General features: G+C 37.9%; 1 protein-coding gene across 1 annotated transcript in view; it reads right to left on the minus strand.

Annotated features, from left to right (window-relative positions):
• The window catches only part of LRP1B (LDL receptor related protein 1B), a 1,793,119-nt gene that overhangs the window by 696,541 nt on the left and 1,078,687 nt on the right, over nt 1-17,891 (minus strand). The window contains exons 29-30 of the mRNA XM_070360639.1: nt 1,483-1,657; nt 430-524 (exon numbers count right to left, since the gene is read on the minus strand). Coding sequence (XP_070216740.1) covers nt 430-524; nt 1,483-1,657 — 270 coding nt within the window. The remainder of the gene's footprint in view (nt 1-429; nt 525-1,482; nt 1,658-17,891) is intronic.

Consider the following 17,891-nt stretch of genomic DNA (forward strand, 5'->3'; position numbering starts at 1 on the left):
AATTAAATATTAAAGGCTTAAACTCAAATCATTGTAACTATTAATAATGCCACAACAATGATGATCAGAGGAAGCCTCAGTACATCATGTTGCCACTGAAGCAATTGGTGTATAAGGTATTCATCAGTGAGAATAAGATATTATATGTATTAATTACCTTAAGTTTTAAGCAACTTCTATACTTGAGATACTATAAAAAATTATCTTATCAAAAAAAACTTCTTCTCCAGAAAAAAATGTTTCCTTCCTACCCTACATAAACCAAATAGATTCAATAAAATCAATAAATTTATGATTTAATTTATATTATCAATCTACAATATTTTCTTTCAGGCTCAAGAGCAAAGATCCATTGTATGAGTACAGATTTGTCATATTAAAAACTGCAGTGATTAACTGTGAAAAAAATATATATATAATAAAACTTACCAACAGGTTCCTTTTGATTTTGAAAGAGAATCTTGCTATTACTGCCATCCATATTTGCCATATTAATTGTGTTGCCATCTGTCCAGTAGAGTTTCCTTAATTCAAAAGAGATATGGTTTAAAAATATTAGATATAGACCTACTTGTTGACTAGAAACATCTGTTGAAGAACTAAGTTAATATTAAATTATTGGCACAGGATTATTTTTTTTTCCAAGAGGTCTCCAAATTGTTGAGCCACTTGCCTGGGAAGAAGTCACTCTTACTTTTTCCTATCATTGAAGACCCATTATCTCACTTGTTTCTCCTCTACACCCACAAACGTCCATGGGCTTCTCCAGGCAAGGATATTGGAGTGGGTTGCCATGCCCTCCTCTAGGGGATCTTCCTGCACAAGAGATCGAATCCATAGCTCTTATGTCTCCTGCATTGGCAGGCGGGTTCTTTACTACTAGTGCCACCTGGGAAGCCCTTAACTTTAACTACAGTAAATTATTTCCATTTAAAATCATTCATCAATGTTAATTCTCTTGATTCAGAAAAATCAGGTACCAGAGAAGGAAACAAAGTCATTTCAATCATTCCTGTTGAAAGCACTACAGAGAAAGACTTTCTTTTAGCTCTACATGAGTTCTCTACATGCATTCCTGAAGACTAACCAGAAGATGGGAGAATGTGATCTAATCTGCAATGACCATAACATCAACTCACAGTAAACATGTTATTAACAACTGGTATTTGAAATGAAATTAACAACTTTTCTAGGCTTCTCTCTCTCTTTTTCTCATTCTGAACTGTCACTCTTTATAAACATAAATTGATAAAATTTTACAGTAATATGTAAAAACTTGATTTCATGCAGAAAGAGCAGAAATCGTTAACACGGGATCGCCTATAATGTCCATATTCACATTTGCCTTTTTTACTGTATAGCTTATATGTATATACACATATGTATATGTGTGTCTCTTCTGAATTCAACAAAGTTTTTACATAATATCAGAGCAAAGGTGTATAAAATTTTGAAAAACTTAAAAAAAAAATCATACTTTACCCCCTGACTGGGTGAGCTGCTAGACACTGTGGTTTATCGATTCCATGGATAATTGAGGTTTTCAAGGAGCCATCTAGTCTTGCCACGTTAATTTGTGTTTCATCAAATTCTGAGCTAATCCAGTATAAATTACGTGAGACCCAGTCCACGGTTAACCCTCTGATACTCTGAATATCTGTACAACAGGAAAGAGAAAATCACAAGTGAATGAAATGTCTCATTGTTTTGGCTTTCCAAGTCAGTTATTTTCTGTCTCAGGGAAAATTTAATTTACACTTTAATTTGTTAGCTAAAATTGTACAAGATGTAATCTCATTCCCTTATCAGCCCTTCTTAAGGCATGAATAATCATTAATGTCTTACTGCTGAGCCATTTGAAAACCTGAAGTAACAATTAGCATTAAATTTGCACTAACAGTCAATGATTCGCTAGTAAACACTAAGGAGCAGATGCAGGCAGCAGTCCTATGGGCCAAGGTGACCAAAATTCAAATTAGAGTAATAGCTTCTCTAGTTGGTAGTACATCTTTCTAGTCAGGAGAAAGTACTTGTGGGCCATCAACAAATGGGCCATTTTATCTGTTAAGTGCAAATTTGTTACTGAAATTAAATAAAATAATTCAACTTTCTGAAAAGAATTATCAGAGAGTTGAACATCTTTAAAATGGATAATTAGCAGAAATTGACTGAGATATGAGCAAAGAAACTGAAACCCTTTAAAAATTCCTCCAATGTGGATTCTATAGAAATTACTGAAATCTAAATATGTTTTTATTCATTACAGCCAATATGAATATTTGGGTTGCTATTACTTGATTATTCAATTGGGCATCTTTTTAAAAAATGATGGAAAGTAGGCTTAAATATAATTGCACATTTTAATTAAAGAAACAAATGAAAAATAAAGTGTTAAAACAATGGATACTAGGAAATCTTTTCAACATATTAACAGATACACAATTCAGTTCAGCTCAGTTGGTCAGTTGTGTCTGACTCTTTGCAACCGCATGGACTGAACCATGCCAGGCCTCCCTGTCCATCACCAACTCCCAGAATTTAACCAAACTCATGTCCATTGAGTCAGTGATGCCTTCCAACCATCTCATCTTCTGTTGGCCCCTTCTCCTCCGGCCTTCAATCTTTCCCAGCATCAGGGTCTTTTCCAATGAGTCAGTTCTTCACATCAGGTGGCCAAAGTATCGGAATTTCAGTTTCAACATCAATCCTTCCAATGAATATTCAGGACTGATTTCCTTTAGGATAGACTGGTTGGATCTCACTGCAGTCCCAGGGACTCTCAAGAGTCTTCTCCAACACCACAGTTCAAAAGCATCAATTCTTCGGTACTCATCTTTCTTTATAGTCCATCTCTCCCATCCATACGTGACTACTGGAAAACCACAGCTTTGACTAGACAGACCTTTGTTGGCAAAGTAATGTCTCTGCTTTTTAATATGCTGTCTGGGTTGGTCATACACAAGGCCAGTTTAATTCTCAATTTGTAGCATTTGAATGCATTAACTGGGTATTTTATTTTTAAAAGTTTTAATATTTGCTAGCATGCTGTACCTCTTAGGGTTCTCCAGACTCCTGATACTCAAATTTATCAGACATTTAGAGACTGTGCAAATGAAGATTCTGATTCAGTAGATCTGAGAAGGCACCTAAGATTCTGCAAGTTAAAACTAATACCAAGTGCTGCAGCTACTGCTCCAGAGCAGCAGTTCCATGCAAAACACTTCTAGAAATGCAGAGTGGCTGCTACTTAGCTCATCTAATTTCTGTCTGGTCTGTGCTCAGTCATGGCTGATTCTTTGTGACACCATGGACTATAACCTGCCAGGTTCCTCTGTCCAAATAATTTACCAGGTAAGAATACTGGAGAAGGTTGCCATTTCCTCTTCCAGAGGACCTTTCTAGCCCAGGGATCGAACTTGTGAACTTGTGTCTCCTGTGTCTCTTGCATTGACAAGCTGATTCTTTACCACTGTACCACCTGGGAAGCCCATCTAATTGCTACATCTTCCCTTTTTATGATTTTCAAAAGATGCCATCAAGCAAAAGGTGTCATTTTCAAAAGGTGAAAACTCCAGATTTGTAAAATTTGCCAGCTAGTTCAAAGTTTAAAAAAAAAGGGATTCCTGGCAGTTCTGGGTCAGCTGTGACGTGCCTTGCTGGCACAGGAGGCTCAACCTCAAGTTTACAAACTTGAGTCTTGACAGAGCCTGCTTTCCTGCTCAGTATTCATTTCATTATTTCTAAATAACTTGTAATCACAGTGTTCTAAAAAGTATTCCGCATGTTTTAATTTCTGCTCTAAGCAGCAACTTCTCACTCTGCAAGGTACCTTTCATCATTAAGTTCTGTTAAGTTGGCAGACTTTAAATACAAACTTCATTTCTCAAACCAATGCTGGAAATTTATTTGTATTTTTACTTATTCTCATTCAGTCTCCCTTTCATTGAGAAACAATAAGAAAAAATAATAACACAACATCTTTGTAAAGCTAGACCTTCAATGTCAAATATTTATTTTGCTTCACTCAGGATATTTTTTTCCTTTCCTTTACTCTCTGGACTTAATTGGTTACTGAGAAACAATAATGAGAATTTCTGGCTTTTGTTCTAGGTTGGGTGCCTATTCTTTGTCTTTAATGAAGTCACTTAAATTTTGGCTTCTTTTTCTTATCAGCACAATGAGGCTAATTATAGATAAATCATAGGATTTTGTGAATATTAGATGATGTGTGTTTATGTAGCTTAATTCAGGATTAAGGGATACTTTGCCAATCCAAGGATTTAATGTTTTCTGCCTTTTTATCTTGAATTGCTTGGTACTGCAAAAATAAAGTTTTTATTTCCTCTAAAATACATGTTATCCAAAGTTTGCTTGCTTATTTTTTTCCTGCTGTCTCTGCTGCTCAAAATTTATTCACTTGTTTCTAAATGACTCCTAAACATACAACCTGAAGACTGCATTGCACTCTTAAATCGGAAAGCATAGCCAAATGCAATCTGTATGTTGTGCTTAGCATTTAGTTGTGTCTGACTCTTTGTGACCCCATGGACTGTAGCCTGCCAGGCTCCTCTGTCCATGGGATTCTCCAGACAAGAATAGTGGAGTGGGTTGCCATGGCCTCCACCGGGTATTTTCCCAACTCAGAGATCAAATCCAGGTCTCCTGCATTGCAGGCAGATTCTTTATTGTCTGAGCCACCAGAGAAGCTCAAATATAAGTTATTAATACCTATTTCAGATCAGATCAGATCAGTCGCTCAGTCGTGTCCGACTCTTTGTGACTCCATGAATCGCAGCACGCCAGGCCTCCCTGTCCATCACCAACTCCCGGAGTTCACTCAGACTCACGTCCATCGAGTCAGTGATGCCATCCAGCCATCTCATCCTCTGCCGTCCCCTTCTCCTCTTGCCCCCAATCCCTCCCAGCATCAGAGTCTTTTCCAATGAGTCAGTCAACTCTTCGCATGAGGTGGCCAAAGTACTGGAGTTTCAGCTTTAGCATCATTCCTTCCAAAGAAATCCCAGGGCTGATCTCCTTTAGAACAGACTGGTTGGATCTCCTTGCAGTCCAAGGGACTCTCAAGAGTCTTCTCCAACACCACAGTTCAAAAGCATCAATTCTTCAGTGCTCAGCCTTCTTCACAGTCCAACTCTCACATCCGTACATGACCACAGGAAAAACCATAGCCTTGACTAGACGAAATTTTGTTGGTAAAGTAATGTATCTGCTTTTGAATATGCTATCTAGGTTGGTCATAACTTTCCTTCCAAGGAGTAAGCGTCTTTTCCCTGTCAATTCTATGGTCCATGCTCTCTCAAATCTATTTCTAGCTTTAATATTGCATAGCATACAATCTTCTTCCTCTTTCAGGCAGTTGATTTAGTTGCCTTCAGGTTATTTTTCTGACTAGAGAGCTCTGTATCATGACCTTCAATTGTCCCAAGGTATTTGATTGCTTCCAACCACTCAAAGTGATGCTGGAATTCCTTACCCTGGCTTTCTATATAATCTGAATATAACTGTCTGTCCAACCTTATTTCTCACCATTTTTGACCCATTATCTTACCCTTGAGTCATATTGACATTTTCTCAGATTTCCATACTTGTCTTGATCTTTCCAATCTATATAGAATTACCTGGACCTCATACCTATTATTTTTTTATAATCTCATGCAAAATAGTCTAGTTGATAGGCAACATTGCCCTTCAAACACAAAAACCTAATTAATTCTATATGTTCCAGTCTTAAAGATTTTCTCCATCTATCTAACTCAATAAGACTATATCTGGTCAATTCTTTTCTATGTAACATGATAATTATATGTGAACATACTACTACTTTCACATATACTTCTTGAAGATAGGCCCTTGCTAATTTATTTTTATAGCTCTCCTCCTCAAACATACACAACATTGCCTTCAAAATAAATAGCTTTTGATGAATTCATAATATGGACAAACTATAATTATAAGGATATGTGAGCTAAGTTAAAAATATCAGATGTAAGATCCTCAAGAGTATTTTCAGGAGTACACATCTAAACATATTCAGGCAATCTCAATTCTCATTTTCTATTCTAACCCTTCTTCTGTCCATTAGTTTGGAGCTTCTAATTATCAGCATTATGTCTAAAATAAAACTTATGTCTTTTTTGACCATGATTACTGCCCAAGTCTTATTGTTTTGGAATGTCCTAGTAAGTTCACCATAAAGGGGTCAGGGGAAGAATAACAACTGCAATACATTTAATGATATTTTTGTTTTGTTTTGATAAAAATACTGAAATAATGAATTGATTCAACTCCTGTCTTCAAGTCAAGCCAAGATCTCTGAGCAAGTTTTTCAGAAAGTTCAATTTCTTATTTCTAATGACTCTCACTTCTTAAAGTAAGACAGATTAGATATTCCTAAAATTCTTCCACCACCACAAAATTCCCTGATGTATGATAAATTAAAACTTTGAAATGTGTTGTTGAGATCATAAGACAGACAGAAAAATATCTAAATGCTAATACACAACTGTATGTTACATAAAATCATAAAGGAAGCCAAGTAGGAATACAGAGGTTGGTGAGGCCATAGGGGCAACAATTTGTAATGAAAATCTAGAGATTGCTGGATTACTAGTTGCTCAGTGCAAGAGTGTTCAGTCTTTAAACCAACAAAAAGTAGCAGAGCTAAACAAGTGCAATTCCCAGATATAATAATGGTCAACATCCTCAGGTGAGTTAAAAAGAAAGAAACAAACAAACAATATATATCTATATATATCTATATATATAGATATGCCTGCTTAAAAAGGAGTATGATTCTTTAAATAAATATAAAACATTTTTTCTGTTTCTCTTCTGGTTATGAAAGATAAAAATCTAAGCATAGGCCTATGGTTGGGCAAGAGATGCATCCATTGTTTGTCTAGGAGAATGGTTCTTTGCTTATAATGACTCCTTTTTCTCCAAAAGAAGCAAATTCAAATCCTCTAAGGAAGAAAACAATTTTCTCCACCCAAGCATTTACAATTTCTACACTGAATTTGTTCTCATAATAGATCAGAAAAATTAAAACACACACAAAGAATAAGACATAAGAGAAAAATAAAGAGTAGGTTTAAGTTCCCAAAGCCTACATGGTTTTAAATTATTATGTGTAACATAAAGAAAATTGAGTGGGTAATTTTAAAGGAAAAAAATATACTTCAAAATAATAAGCAAGGTACAATAATTTATTTTTTTGCAATAATTTATTTTTAAAAATCTTCTTGAAATGTATATAAATGAGAAGCAAAATAACTTGACAATATTAAAAAGAACAATTATTTAGATGGATTAACCAGCAGGTTAGACACTAGTGACTGCAAGACATCTGATGAACTGCAAGACAGTTAACTGTTAGACAAAGAAAACAGAAACAAAAAGATTAGATGAGTTGGAAGTTAGAACAAATAACTTACCACATCTAGTCAGTTTCAGAAGGAAGGCATAGAGACTAGGCTAGAAAAAATAACAGAGACAATAGTTGAGGGTGTTTTCTCCCTGCACTGATGAAAGAGATGGCCCAGTACAGTAAAGTTTGGATGGCTAAATAAAAACAGTCATGAGGAAAAAGAAGAACTTCAAAGCATTTAGAGAGAAAACATATATTCTGTTAAAAAAAAAAAAAAAGGAATGACAAATTAGACAAACACAGAGATTCTCAAGAGATGTGAAAAGATAGTAAAATAATATCTGGAAAGGATTGAGAAAAAATGACACTAAACTTTGAATTTGTATTCAACAACATTATGTTCCAAACTACATCTCAACAACAAAATATTGATTTAAAAATGCACGAATGACTCAATAGCCATGTCTCTAAAGCAGATACAGAAATGACCAACAAGAACACAAAAAGATATTCAACATCACTAATCATTAGGAAATGTGATCATATGCACAAGTATATTCCACCTCACGCCTATTAATTGAAAGTGAAAGCCATTCAGTCGTGTCCAACCCTCTGCGATATCATGGACTGTAGTCCACCAAACTCCTCTGTCCAGGAATTCTCCAGGCAAGAATACTGGATTGGGTTGTCATTCCTTTATCTAGGGGATCTTCCTAACCCAGGGGTCAAACCCAGTTATCCTGCATTGCAGGCAGACTCTTCACCATTTGAGCCACCAAGGAAGCCATTCACAAGTAGGATGACAACTACTAATAATGGAAAGTTAACTAACAAACAAAAAACAAGAACAACAACAACAAAAAAGAAGAAGAAGAAAATAATATTGGCAAGAATATGAAGAAACTGGAACCCTTGTGAGCTGATGATAGGAACGTAAAATGGTGCAGCCTTTGTTGGAAATAGTATGGCAGTTCCTCAAAAAATTAGAATTACCATGTGATCCAGCCATTCTACCTCTGGGTATATAACCAAAAGAATGCAAAGGTCTCAAAGAGCTACTTGTACACCTATGTTCACAGCAGCATTATTCACAATAGCCAAAAAGTGAAACAACCCAAACATCCATTGACTGTTGAATGTATAAACAAATTGGGATACATACATAAAATGGAACATTATTCAGCCTTAAAAAGAAAGGAAATTCTGACATGCTACAATATGGATGGACTTGCAGATAGCACGCTAAGAGAAAAGACCCATTCACAAGAAGGTAAGTACTAGATGATTCCTTTTATATGAGGTACCTATAGTAGTTTCAGAGACATAGAAATAGAATAGTGGTTTCTAGAAAATGAGAAGGGGGATGGGAAGTTGTTTCTTAATGGGGTGAGATTCATTTTGTAAGATGGAAAGAGTTATGGAGATTGGTTACACAATGTGAATGTACTTAACACTACTAAACTGTACAATTAAGAAGGTTTGAGATGATAAATTTACATGATGTATATTTTACTGCAATTAAAAATTATCTTTATAAAAAGAAGACTAAACAAAACTATTTTCAGATATTATATCAATAACAAATTCTCATTAAATTAAGATCCATTGAAAGATATAATTCAGAGAGAAGGCCTTAAATGAAAGAGGGATGGAGGTAAGCATGCGAACTGGTTAACATGTAGATAAATCTAAATGAAAATGGACTGGTTGTCAATTCTCTGCTTGTGAGACTCATCTCTTTTTTTTTTTCTTTCTATGAAGCAGACTTACTGACACCAGCATCTTGGGAGTGGACGCCAAGCCTTCTGCCCCGAAAGAGGTGTGCATTCAAAGAGGAGGGGATTCATAACTCTCTGAGGGCAGATATGGCTTCAGCCAGTCAAAACTCATTTGCAGTGGTTTTTTTTGGCGAGTATTTCTCTGTTCTTACAAGCAAAGCTTAAAAAAGCAAAATGGTAATACTTGTGAAAAGCTTTCTCAAAGAAACTCTGTAAATATTAAATATTCTGTTGCATTTATGAAAAGCTCTGATCATAAAAGTATATATGTATGTGTGTATATATATCTATCTATATGTTATTATATACATAACACATGATGGTACACAAACTAAGAAAACATCAATAAATCCATAATACATCTTAAGAACATTACAAACACTTTAGGAATCTTTAATGCTCATCCTCAGACATTTTACAGCTCTCCAACTCTGAAAAACTGAGTGCTTACTCACTTGGCTTTCTCACTTTTAACACATATGCATGTTTTCTAAATCTTTTTTTTTTTTTTTAAGAACATAGGGGCAGAATTATAACTTCTTGACTAATCCTTATATGCTTTACATCCTAACCTTATCATTATTCCTGTCTTAGAGAAACAAATCACTGCTGATTAGGGAGAAAAGTCTGAAACAAGTCTCTTTTTATTTTCATATGGATCAATGTCTCTAATATCTTTCCAATTATTTGGTCAAGTTTACCTCTCACATTCATGACATTCAATTACTGCTGTTTCCGCTCTTGCTGTCTGTAATCTTCTTATACCTAGGTTTTATTTCAGATTTGGATCATTTCTATAATTGTCTAAGTGTATCCTGTCTATAATTTCTCACTTTTTCAATCTAGTTATCAAGTTTATACCTGCTTCATCTTCAAAAGAGTTTGACTGACCAATACCCATCTGTAAAAGTCTATAGCAGTTTTCCACTGAATTTAAAGGGGAAAAACAAAAAAAGCTCCTCCGGTGTAAGACCTTCTGTTCTGCTATCATATTAACCTTCTAGTTTACTCTTCTATAAGAACAATCTATCTACAATTCACTACTTGCTCCTCTTTATACATGTGTATTCAGCTCTTTGTGTTTACTAATAGGTACTTTTTAAATAACAGATGTCTACAATCTTCCACTAAAAGGCTTCATGGATGACATTTTAAAATTAAAATTCTATTCAGTTCAGTTCAGTTGCTCAGTCGTATCGGACTCTTTGTGACCCCATTAACCACAGAACGCCAGGCCACCCTGTTCATCACCAAACTCATGTCCATTGAATCGGTGATGCCATCCAACCATCTCATCCTCTGTCGTCCCCTTCTCCTCCTGCCCTCAATCTTTCCTAGCATCAGGGTCTTTTCAAATGAGTCAGCTCTTTGCATCAGGTGGAAAAATATTGGAGTTTCAGCTTCAGCATCAGTCCTTCCAATGAACAGCCAGGACTGATATCCTTAAGAATGGACTGGTTGGATCTCCTTGCATTCCAAGGGATTCTCAAGAGTCTTCTCCAACACCACAGTTCAAAACATCAATTTTTCAGCACTCAGCTTTCTTTATAGTCCAATTCTCACATCCATACATGATTACTGGAAAAACCATAGCCTTGACTAGACAGACCTTTGTTGACAAAGTAATGTCTCTGCTTTTTAATACGCTGTCTAGGTTGGTTATAACTTTCCTTCCAACGAGTAAGTGCCTTTTAATTTCATGGCTGCAATCACCATCTGCAGTGATTTTGGAGCCCCCCAAAATAAAGTCTGACACTGTTTCCACTGTTTCCCCATCCATTTACCATGAAGTGACAGGACTGGATTACATGACCTTAGTTTTCTGAATGTTGAGCTTTAAGCCACCTTTTTTACTACCCTCTTTCACTTTCATCAAGAGGCTCTTTAGTTCCTCTTTACCTTCTGCCATAAGGGTGGTGTCATCTGCATATCTGAGGTTTTTGATATTTTTCCCGGCAATCTTGATTCCAGCTTGTGCTTCTTCTAGTCCAGCATTTCTCATGATGTACTCTGCATATAAGTTAAATAAGCAGGGTGACAATATACAGCCTTGACTTACTCCCTTTCCTATTTAGAACCAGTCTGTTGTTCCATGTCCAGTTCTAACTGTTGCTTCCTGACCTGCATACAAATTTCTCAAGAGGCAGGTCAGGTGGTCTGGCATTCCCATCTCTTTCAGAATTTTCCACAGTTTATTGTGATCCACACAGTCCAAGGCTTTGGCATAGTCAATAAAGCAGAAATAGATGTTTTTCTAGAACTCTCTTGCTTTTTCGATGATCCAGCTGATGTTGGCAATTCAGTCTCTGGTTCCTCTGCCTTTTCTAAAACCAGCTTGAACATCTGGAAGTTCACGGTTCACATATTGCTGAAGCCTGGCTTGGAGAATTTTGAGCATTACTTTACTAGCTTGTGAGATGAGTGCAATTGTGTGGTAGTTCGAGCATTCTTTGGGATTGGAATGAAAACTGACCTTTTCCAGTCCTGTGGCCACTGCTGAGTTTTCCAAATTTGCTGGCATATTGAGTGCAGCACTTTCATAACATCATCTTTCAGGATTTGAAATAGCTCCACTGGAATTCCATCACCTCCACTAGCTTTGTTCATAGTGATGCTTTCTAAGGCCCACCTGACTTCACATTCCATGATGCCTGGGTCTAGTTGAGTGATCACACCATAGTTATTATTTGGGTTGTGAAGATGTTTTTTGTATTGTTCTTCTGTGTACTCTAGTCACCTCTTCTTAATATCTTTTGCTTCTGTTAGTTTCATGCCATTTCTGTCCTTTATTGAGCCCATCTTTGCAGGAAGTGTTCCTTGGTATCTCTAATTTTTTTGAAGAGATCTCTAGTCTTCCCCATTCTCTTGCTTTCCTCTATTTCTTTGCACTGATCACTGAGGAAGCCTTTCTTATCTCTCTGCGCTCTTCTTGGAACTCTGCATTCAAATGCATATATTTTTCTTTTCTCCTTTACTTTTCACTTCTCTTCTTTTCACAGCTATTTGTAAGGGGTCTTCAGACAGATGTTCCCCAACTAAACTTTCTACTTCGATTCAAGGCCTGTTACCAAAATCTAGATCTCACTGTTATTACTGACCTTTTTTTGTTTTTTCTCTGGACTATTTTCCATAATAGCTTTTATTGTCTAAGCATTTTTCTTACTAGGTAAGAAAATAGAGGAAATGAATGAATCCTTAGTACTTACTGACAAAATGGGTGGCAGAAGTGGAAAAAATTTTATATAGAATAACTATGATCATGGCATCTGGTCCCATCACTTCATGGGAAATAGATGAAACAGTGTAAACAGTGTCAGATTTTAGTTTTTTGGGCTCCAAAATCACTGCAGATGGTGATTGTAGCCATGAAATTAAAAGACATTTGCTCCCTGGAAGGAAAGTTATGACCAACCTAGACAGCATATTGAAAAGCAGAGACATTACTTTGCCAACAAAGGTTCATCTAGTCAAGGGTATGTTTTTTCCAGTAGTGATGTATGGATGTGAGAGTTGGACTCTCACAAAGAGAAGAAAGCTGAGCACTGAAGAATTGATGCTTTTGAACTGTGATGTTGGAGAAGACTCTTGAGAATCCCTTGGACTGCAAGGAGATCCAATCAGTCCATCCTAAAGGATACCAGTCATGGGTGTTCATTGGAAGGACTGATGCTGAAGCTGAAACTCCAATATTTTGCCACCTCATGTGAAGAGTTGACACATTGGAAAAGACCCTGATGCTGGGAGGGATTAGGAGCAGGAGGAGAAGGGGATGACAGAGGATGAGATGGCTGGATGGCATCACCAACTTGATGCACATGAGTTTGAGTGAACCCCGGGAGTTGGTGATGGACAGGGAGGCCTGGTGTTTTGCAATTCATGGGGTCCCAAAGATGGGCTCGATAACCAACAGAAATGGTATGCACCTAACAGAATCATTAGATAACAAGAAGAGGTGGCAAGAATACACAGAAGAACTGTACAAAAAAGATCTTCATGACCCAGATAATCACGATGGTGTGATCACTGAGCTAGAGCCAGAAATCCTGCAATGTGAAGTCAAGTGGGCCCTAGAAAGCATCACTATGAACAAAGCTAGTGGAGGTGATGGAATTCCAGTGGAGCTATTTCAAATCCTGAAAGATGATGTTATGAAAGTGCTGCACTCAATATGCCAGCAAATTTGGAAAACTCAGCAGTGGCCACAGGACTGGAAAAGGTCAGTTTTCATTCCAATCCCAAAGAAAGGCAATGCCAAAGAATGCTCAAACTACCGCACAATTGCACTCATCTCACAAGCTAGTAAAGTAATGCTCAAAATTCTCCAAGCCAGGCTTCAGCAATATGTGAACCGTGAACTTCCAGATGTTCAAGCTGGTTTTAGAAAAGGCAGAGGAACCAGAGACTGAATTGCCAACATCAGCTGGATCATCGAAAAAGCAAGAGAGTTCTAGAAAAACATCTATTTCTGCTTTATTGACTATGCCAAAGCCTTGGACTGTGTGGATCACAATAAACTGTGGAAAATTCTGAAAGAGATGGGAATGCCAGACCACCTGACCTGCCTCTTGAGAAATTTGTATGCAGGTCAGGAAGCAACAGTTAGAACTGGACATGGAACAACAGACTGGTTCCAAATAGGAAAAGGAGTATGTCAAGGCTGTATATTGTCACCCTGCTTATTTAACTTCTATGCAGAGTACATCATGAGAAACGCTGGACTGGAAGAAAGACAAGCTGGAATCAAGATTGCCGGGAAAAATATCAATAACCTCAGATATGCAGATGACACCACCCTTATGGCAGAAAGTGAAGAGGAACTAAAAAGCCTCTTGATGAAAGTGAAAGTGGGGAGTGAAAAAGTTGGCTTAAAGGTCAACATTCAGAAAACTAAGACCATGGCATCTGGTTCCATCACTTCATGGGAAATAGATGGGGAAACAGTGGAAACAGTGTCAGACTTTATTTTTGGGGGGCTCCAAAATCACTGCAGATGGTGACTGCAGTCATGAAATTAAAAGACTCCTTGGAAGGAAAGTTATGTCCAACCTAGATAGCATATTCAAAAGCAGGGACATTACTTTGCCAACAAAGGTCCGCCTATCAAGGCTATGATTTTTCCTGTGGTCATGTATGGATGTGAGAGTTAGACTGTAAAGAAGGCTGAGTGCCGAAGAATTGATGCTTTTGAACTGGGGTGTTGGAGAAGACTCTTGAGAGTCCCTTGGACTGCAAGGAGATCCAATCAGTCCATTCTGAAGGAGATCAGCCCTGGGATTTCTTTGGAAGGAATGATGCTAAAGCTGAAACTCCAGTACTTTGGCCACCTCATGCGAAGAGTTGACTCATTGGAAAAGACTCTGATGCTGGGAGGGATTAGGGGCAGGAGGAGAAGGGAACGACAGAGGATGAGATGGATGGATGGCATCACTGACTCGATGGACGTGAGTCTGAGTGAACTCTGGGAGTTGGTGATGGACAGAGAGGCCTGGCGTGCTTCGATTCATGGGGTGGCAAAGAGTTGGACACGGCTGAGGGACTAAACGAACTGAAAGAGTCAGACATGACTGAGTGACTGAACTGAACTGAACTGAACTGAACGGTACTTTGAAACAGGTCCAGTTAGATTCAAAGTATTATCGGGAATAAAATTTATATAGTAGCAATATTATCTAGAGGTATGCATTTAAAATGATTTATATTTTTGCAGTTAAAACAAGCATGCTGCTGCTGCTGCTGCTGCTAAGTCGCGTCAATCATGTCCGACTCTGTGCGACCCCATAGACAGCCCACCAGGCTCCACCATCCCTGGGATTCTGCAGACAAGAACACTGGAGTGGGTTGCCATTTCCTTCTCCAATGCATGAAAGTGAAAAGTGAAAGTGAAGTCGCTCAGTTGTGTCTGACTCTTCGTGACCCCAAGGACTGTAGCCCACCAGGCTCCTCCGTCCATGGGAAATTCCAGGCAAGAGTACTGGAGTGGGTTGCCATTGCCTTCTCTAAAAAAAGCATATCATCATATAATTTCCTACTATCACTACAGATAGTGACTGAAACTATGAAATTAAAAGACGTGTGCTCATTAGAAGAAAGGCTAAGATAAAACTAGACAACGTATTAAAAAGCAGACACATTACTTTGTTGACAAAGGTCTGTATAGTCAAAGTTATGTGTTTTTAGTAGTCATGTATGTATGTGAAAGTTGGACCATAAAGAAGGCTGAGCACTGAAGAATTAATGCTTTTCAACTGCGGTGTTGGAGAAGACTCTTGAGAGTCCCTTGGACTGCAAGGAGATCAAATGAGTCAATCCTAAAGGAAATTAACTCTGAATATTCTTTGTAAGGATTGATCCTGAAGCTGAAGCTCCAATACTTCAGCTACCTGATGTGGACAGCTGACTCATTAGAAAAGACCTTGATGCTGGGAATATTGAAGGTGGGAAAAAAGGGGATGACAGAGGATGAGATGGTTGGATGATATCACCAACTCAATAGACATGAGTTCGAGCAAGCTCCAAGAGATGATGGACAAGGAAGCCTGGTGTGCTGCAGTCCATGGGGGTGCAAAAAGTCGGACAGGACTGAGCGACTGAACAACTACTTTAGAAAGTGTTGTTTATGGAAATAAACTTCCAGTTTATATTCATCTTTCTTATATCCATTTTAGCTTCTGCTAAACTCAACCTCACTCCAGTACTCTTGCCTGGAAAATCTCATGAGCGGAGGAGCCTGGTAGGCTGCAGTCCGTGGGGTTGCTAAGACTGAGCGACTTCACTTTCACTTTTCACTTTCATGCATTAGAGAAGGAAATGGCAACCCACTCCAGTGTTCTTGCCTGGAGAATCCCAGGGACAGGGGAGCCTGGTGGGCTGCCGTCTATGGGGTTGCACAGAGTCGGACACGACTGAAGCAACTTAGCAGCAGCAGCAGCAGCAAACTCAGCCTAACAGTTCAGTTTATTCAGATAGTATATGACTAGTCAGTTTACTCATATAGTAGATGACTAGTACTAAAAAAAATACTTTGCTCAAGCATTTGTGCTTGCTCAAAATTCAGTCCTAAATTTTTCAAAGAAGAAGAATGTATACTTTGTCCTAGAATAATAAGATACAATGGGAATCTTTTACAATTTAAAAAAAAAAATGGGATTCTATCGATGGTGACCTGGAGTTTCATAAGATTGTCAACATATTGTCTAAGTGTTTCCTTATGTTTTAGAATAATCAATAAAAGCCTTGATGAGAGGGTAAAATAAATCCTATCCTTCTTCCAGGTACTGGCTAGATGAACTCTGCAGAGTATACTGAGTGAATATTTAGTGAGCACTGGAAAAGATATTGTGCACAAATCGTTTGGCTGCAGTAAAACTTCTTCTCTCTACCTTTCTGAGGTCCTTTATGTGTTAAAAAAAAAAAAAAAAATTTAGGGAATAAAAGAGGATAGCTTTGGAGTCAAAAGGCCTAAATCCAAACTTGGATAGACGAAGCTCTACTATTTCCTAGTATAGTCACCCTGAACAAAATGCTTCTTCATATTTAAAAATAGAAAGTAATGCTTACCTTTCAAGCATTGTTTGAGGAATAAACGATAGATGAAATAAAATCTGCACAGATACAAGTACGAAAACTCAACTATGTTACTCCTGGCTTATATCAGGAACTTTAAGGTAATTTTCTTTTTTGTTACTCTGTTCAGTTCAGTTCAGTTGTCGCTCAGTTGTGTCCGACTCTTTGTGACCCCATGAATCACAGCATGCCAGGCCTCCCTGTCCATCACCAACTCCTGGAGTTCACTCAGACTCACGTCCATTGAGTCAGTGACGCCATCCAGCCATCTCAACCTCTGTTGTCCCCTTCTCCTTCTACCCCCAATCTCTCCCAGCATCAGTCTTTTCCAGTGAGTCAACTCTTCACATGAGGTGGCCAAAGTACTGGAGTTTCAGCTTCAGCATTATTCTCTCCAAAGAAATCCCAGGGCTGATCTCCTTCAGCCCTGATTACTCTGTTAATCATAAGCAATACTTCATAGTTTTTTGGGGGCACCCTATTATTCTATAAGGTATAACTCTAGGCAGTACCAAAGTCTTTGACTGCGTGGATCACAACAAACTGTGGAAAATTCTTGAAGAGATGCGAATAACAGACCATCTGATCTGCCTCTTGAGAAATCTGTATGCAGATCAGGAAGCAACCGTTAGAACTGGACATGGAACAACAGACTTGTTTCAAATCAGGAGAGGAGTATGTTATGGCTGTATATCGTCACCTTGCTTATTTAAAATATGCAGAGTACATCATGAGAAACACTCAGCTGGAAGAAGTACAAGCTGGAATCAAGATTGCCGGGAGAAATTTCAATAACCTCAGATGTGCAGATGACGCCACCCTTATGGGAGAAGGTGAAGAACTAAAGAGCCTCTTGATGAAAGTGGAAGTGGAGAGTGGAAAAGTTGGCTTAAAACTCAATACTCAGAAAACTAAGATCATTGCATCTGGTCTCATTACTTCATGGCAAATAGATGGGGAAACAGTGCCTGACTTTATTTTTTGGGGCTCCAAAATCACTATAGATGGTGACTGCAGCCATGAAATTAAAAGATGCTTACTCCTTGGAAGAAAAGTTATGACCAATCTGGACAGGATATTAAAAACAGAGACATTACATAGTCAAAGCTATGGTTTTTCCAGTAGTCATGTATGGATGTGAGAGTTGGACTATAAAGAAAACTGAG

Source organism: Bos mutus, chromosome 2, assembly GCF_027580195.1.
Source record: "Bos mutus isolate GX-2022 chromosome 2, NWIPB_WYAK_1.1, whole genome shotgun sequence".
Classification (NCBI taxonomy): Eukaryota; Metazoa; Chordata; class Mammalia; order Artiodactyla; family Bovidae; genus Bos; species Bos mutus.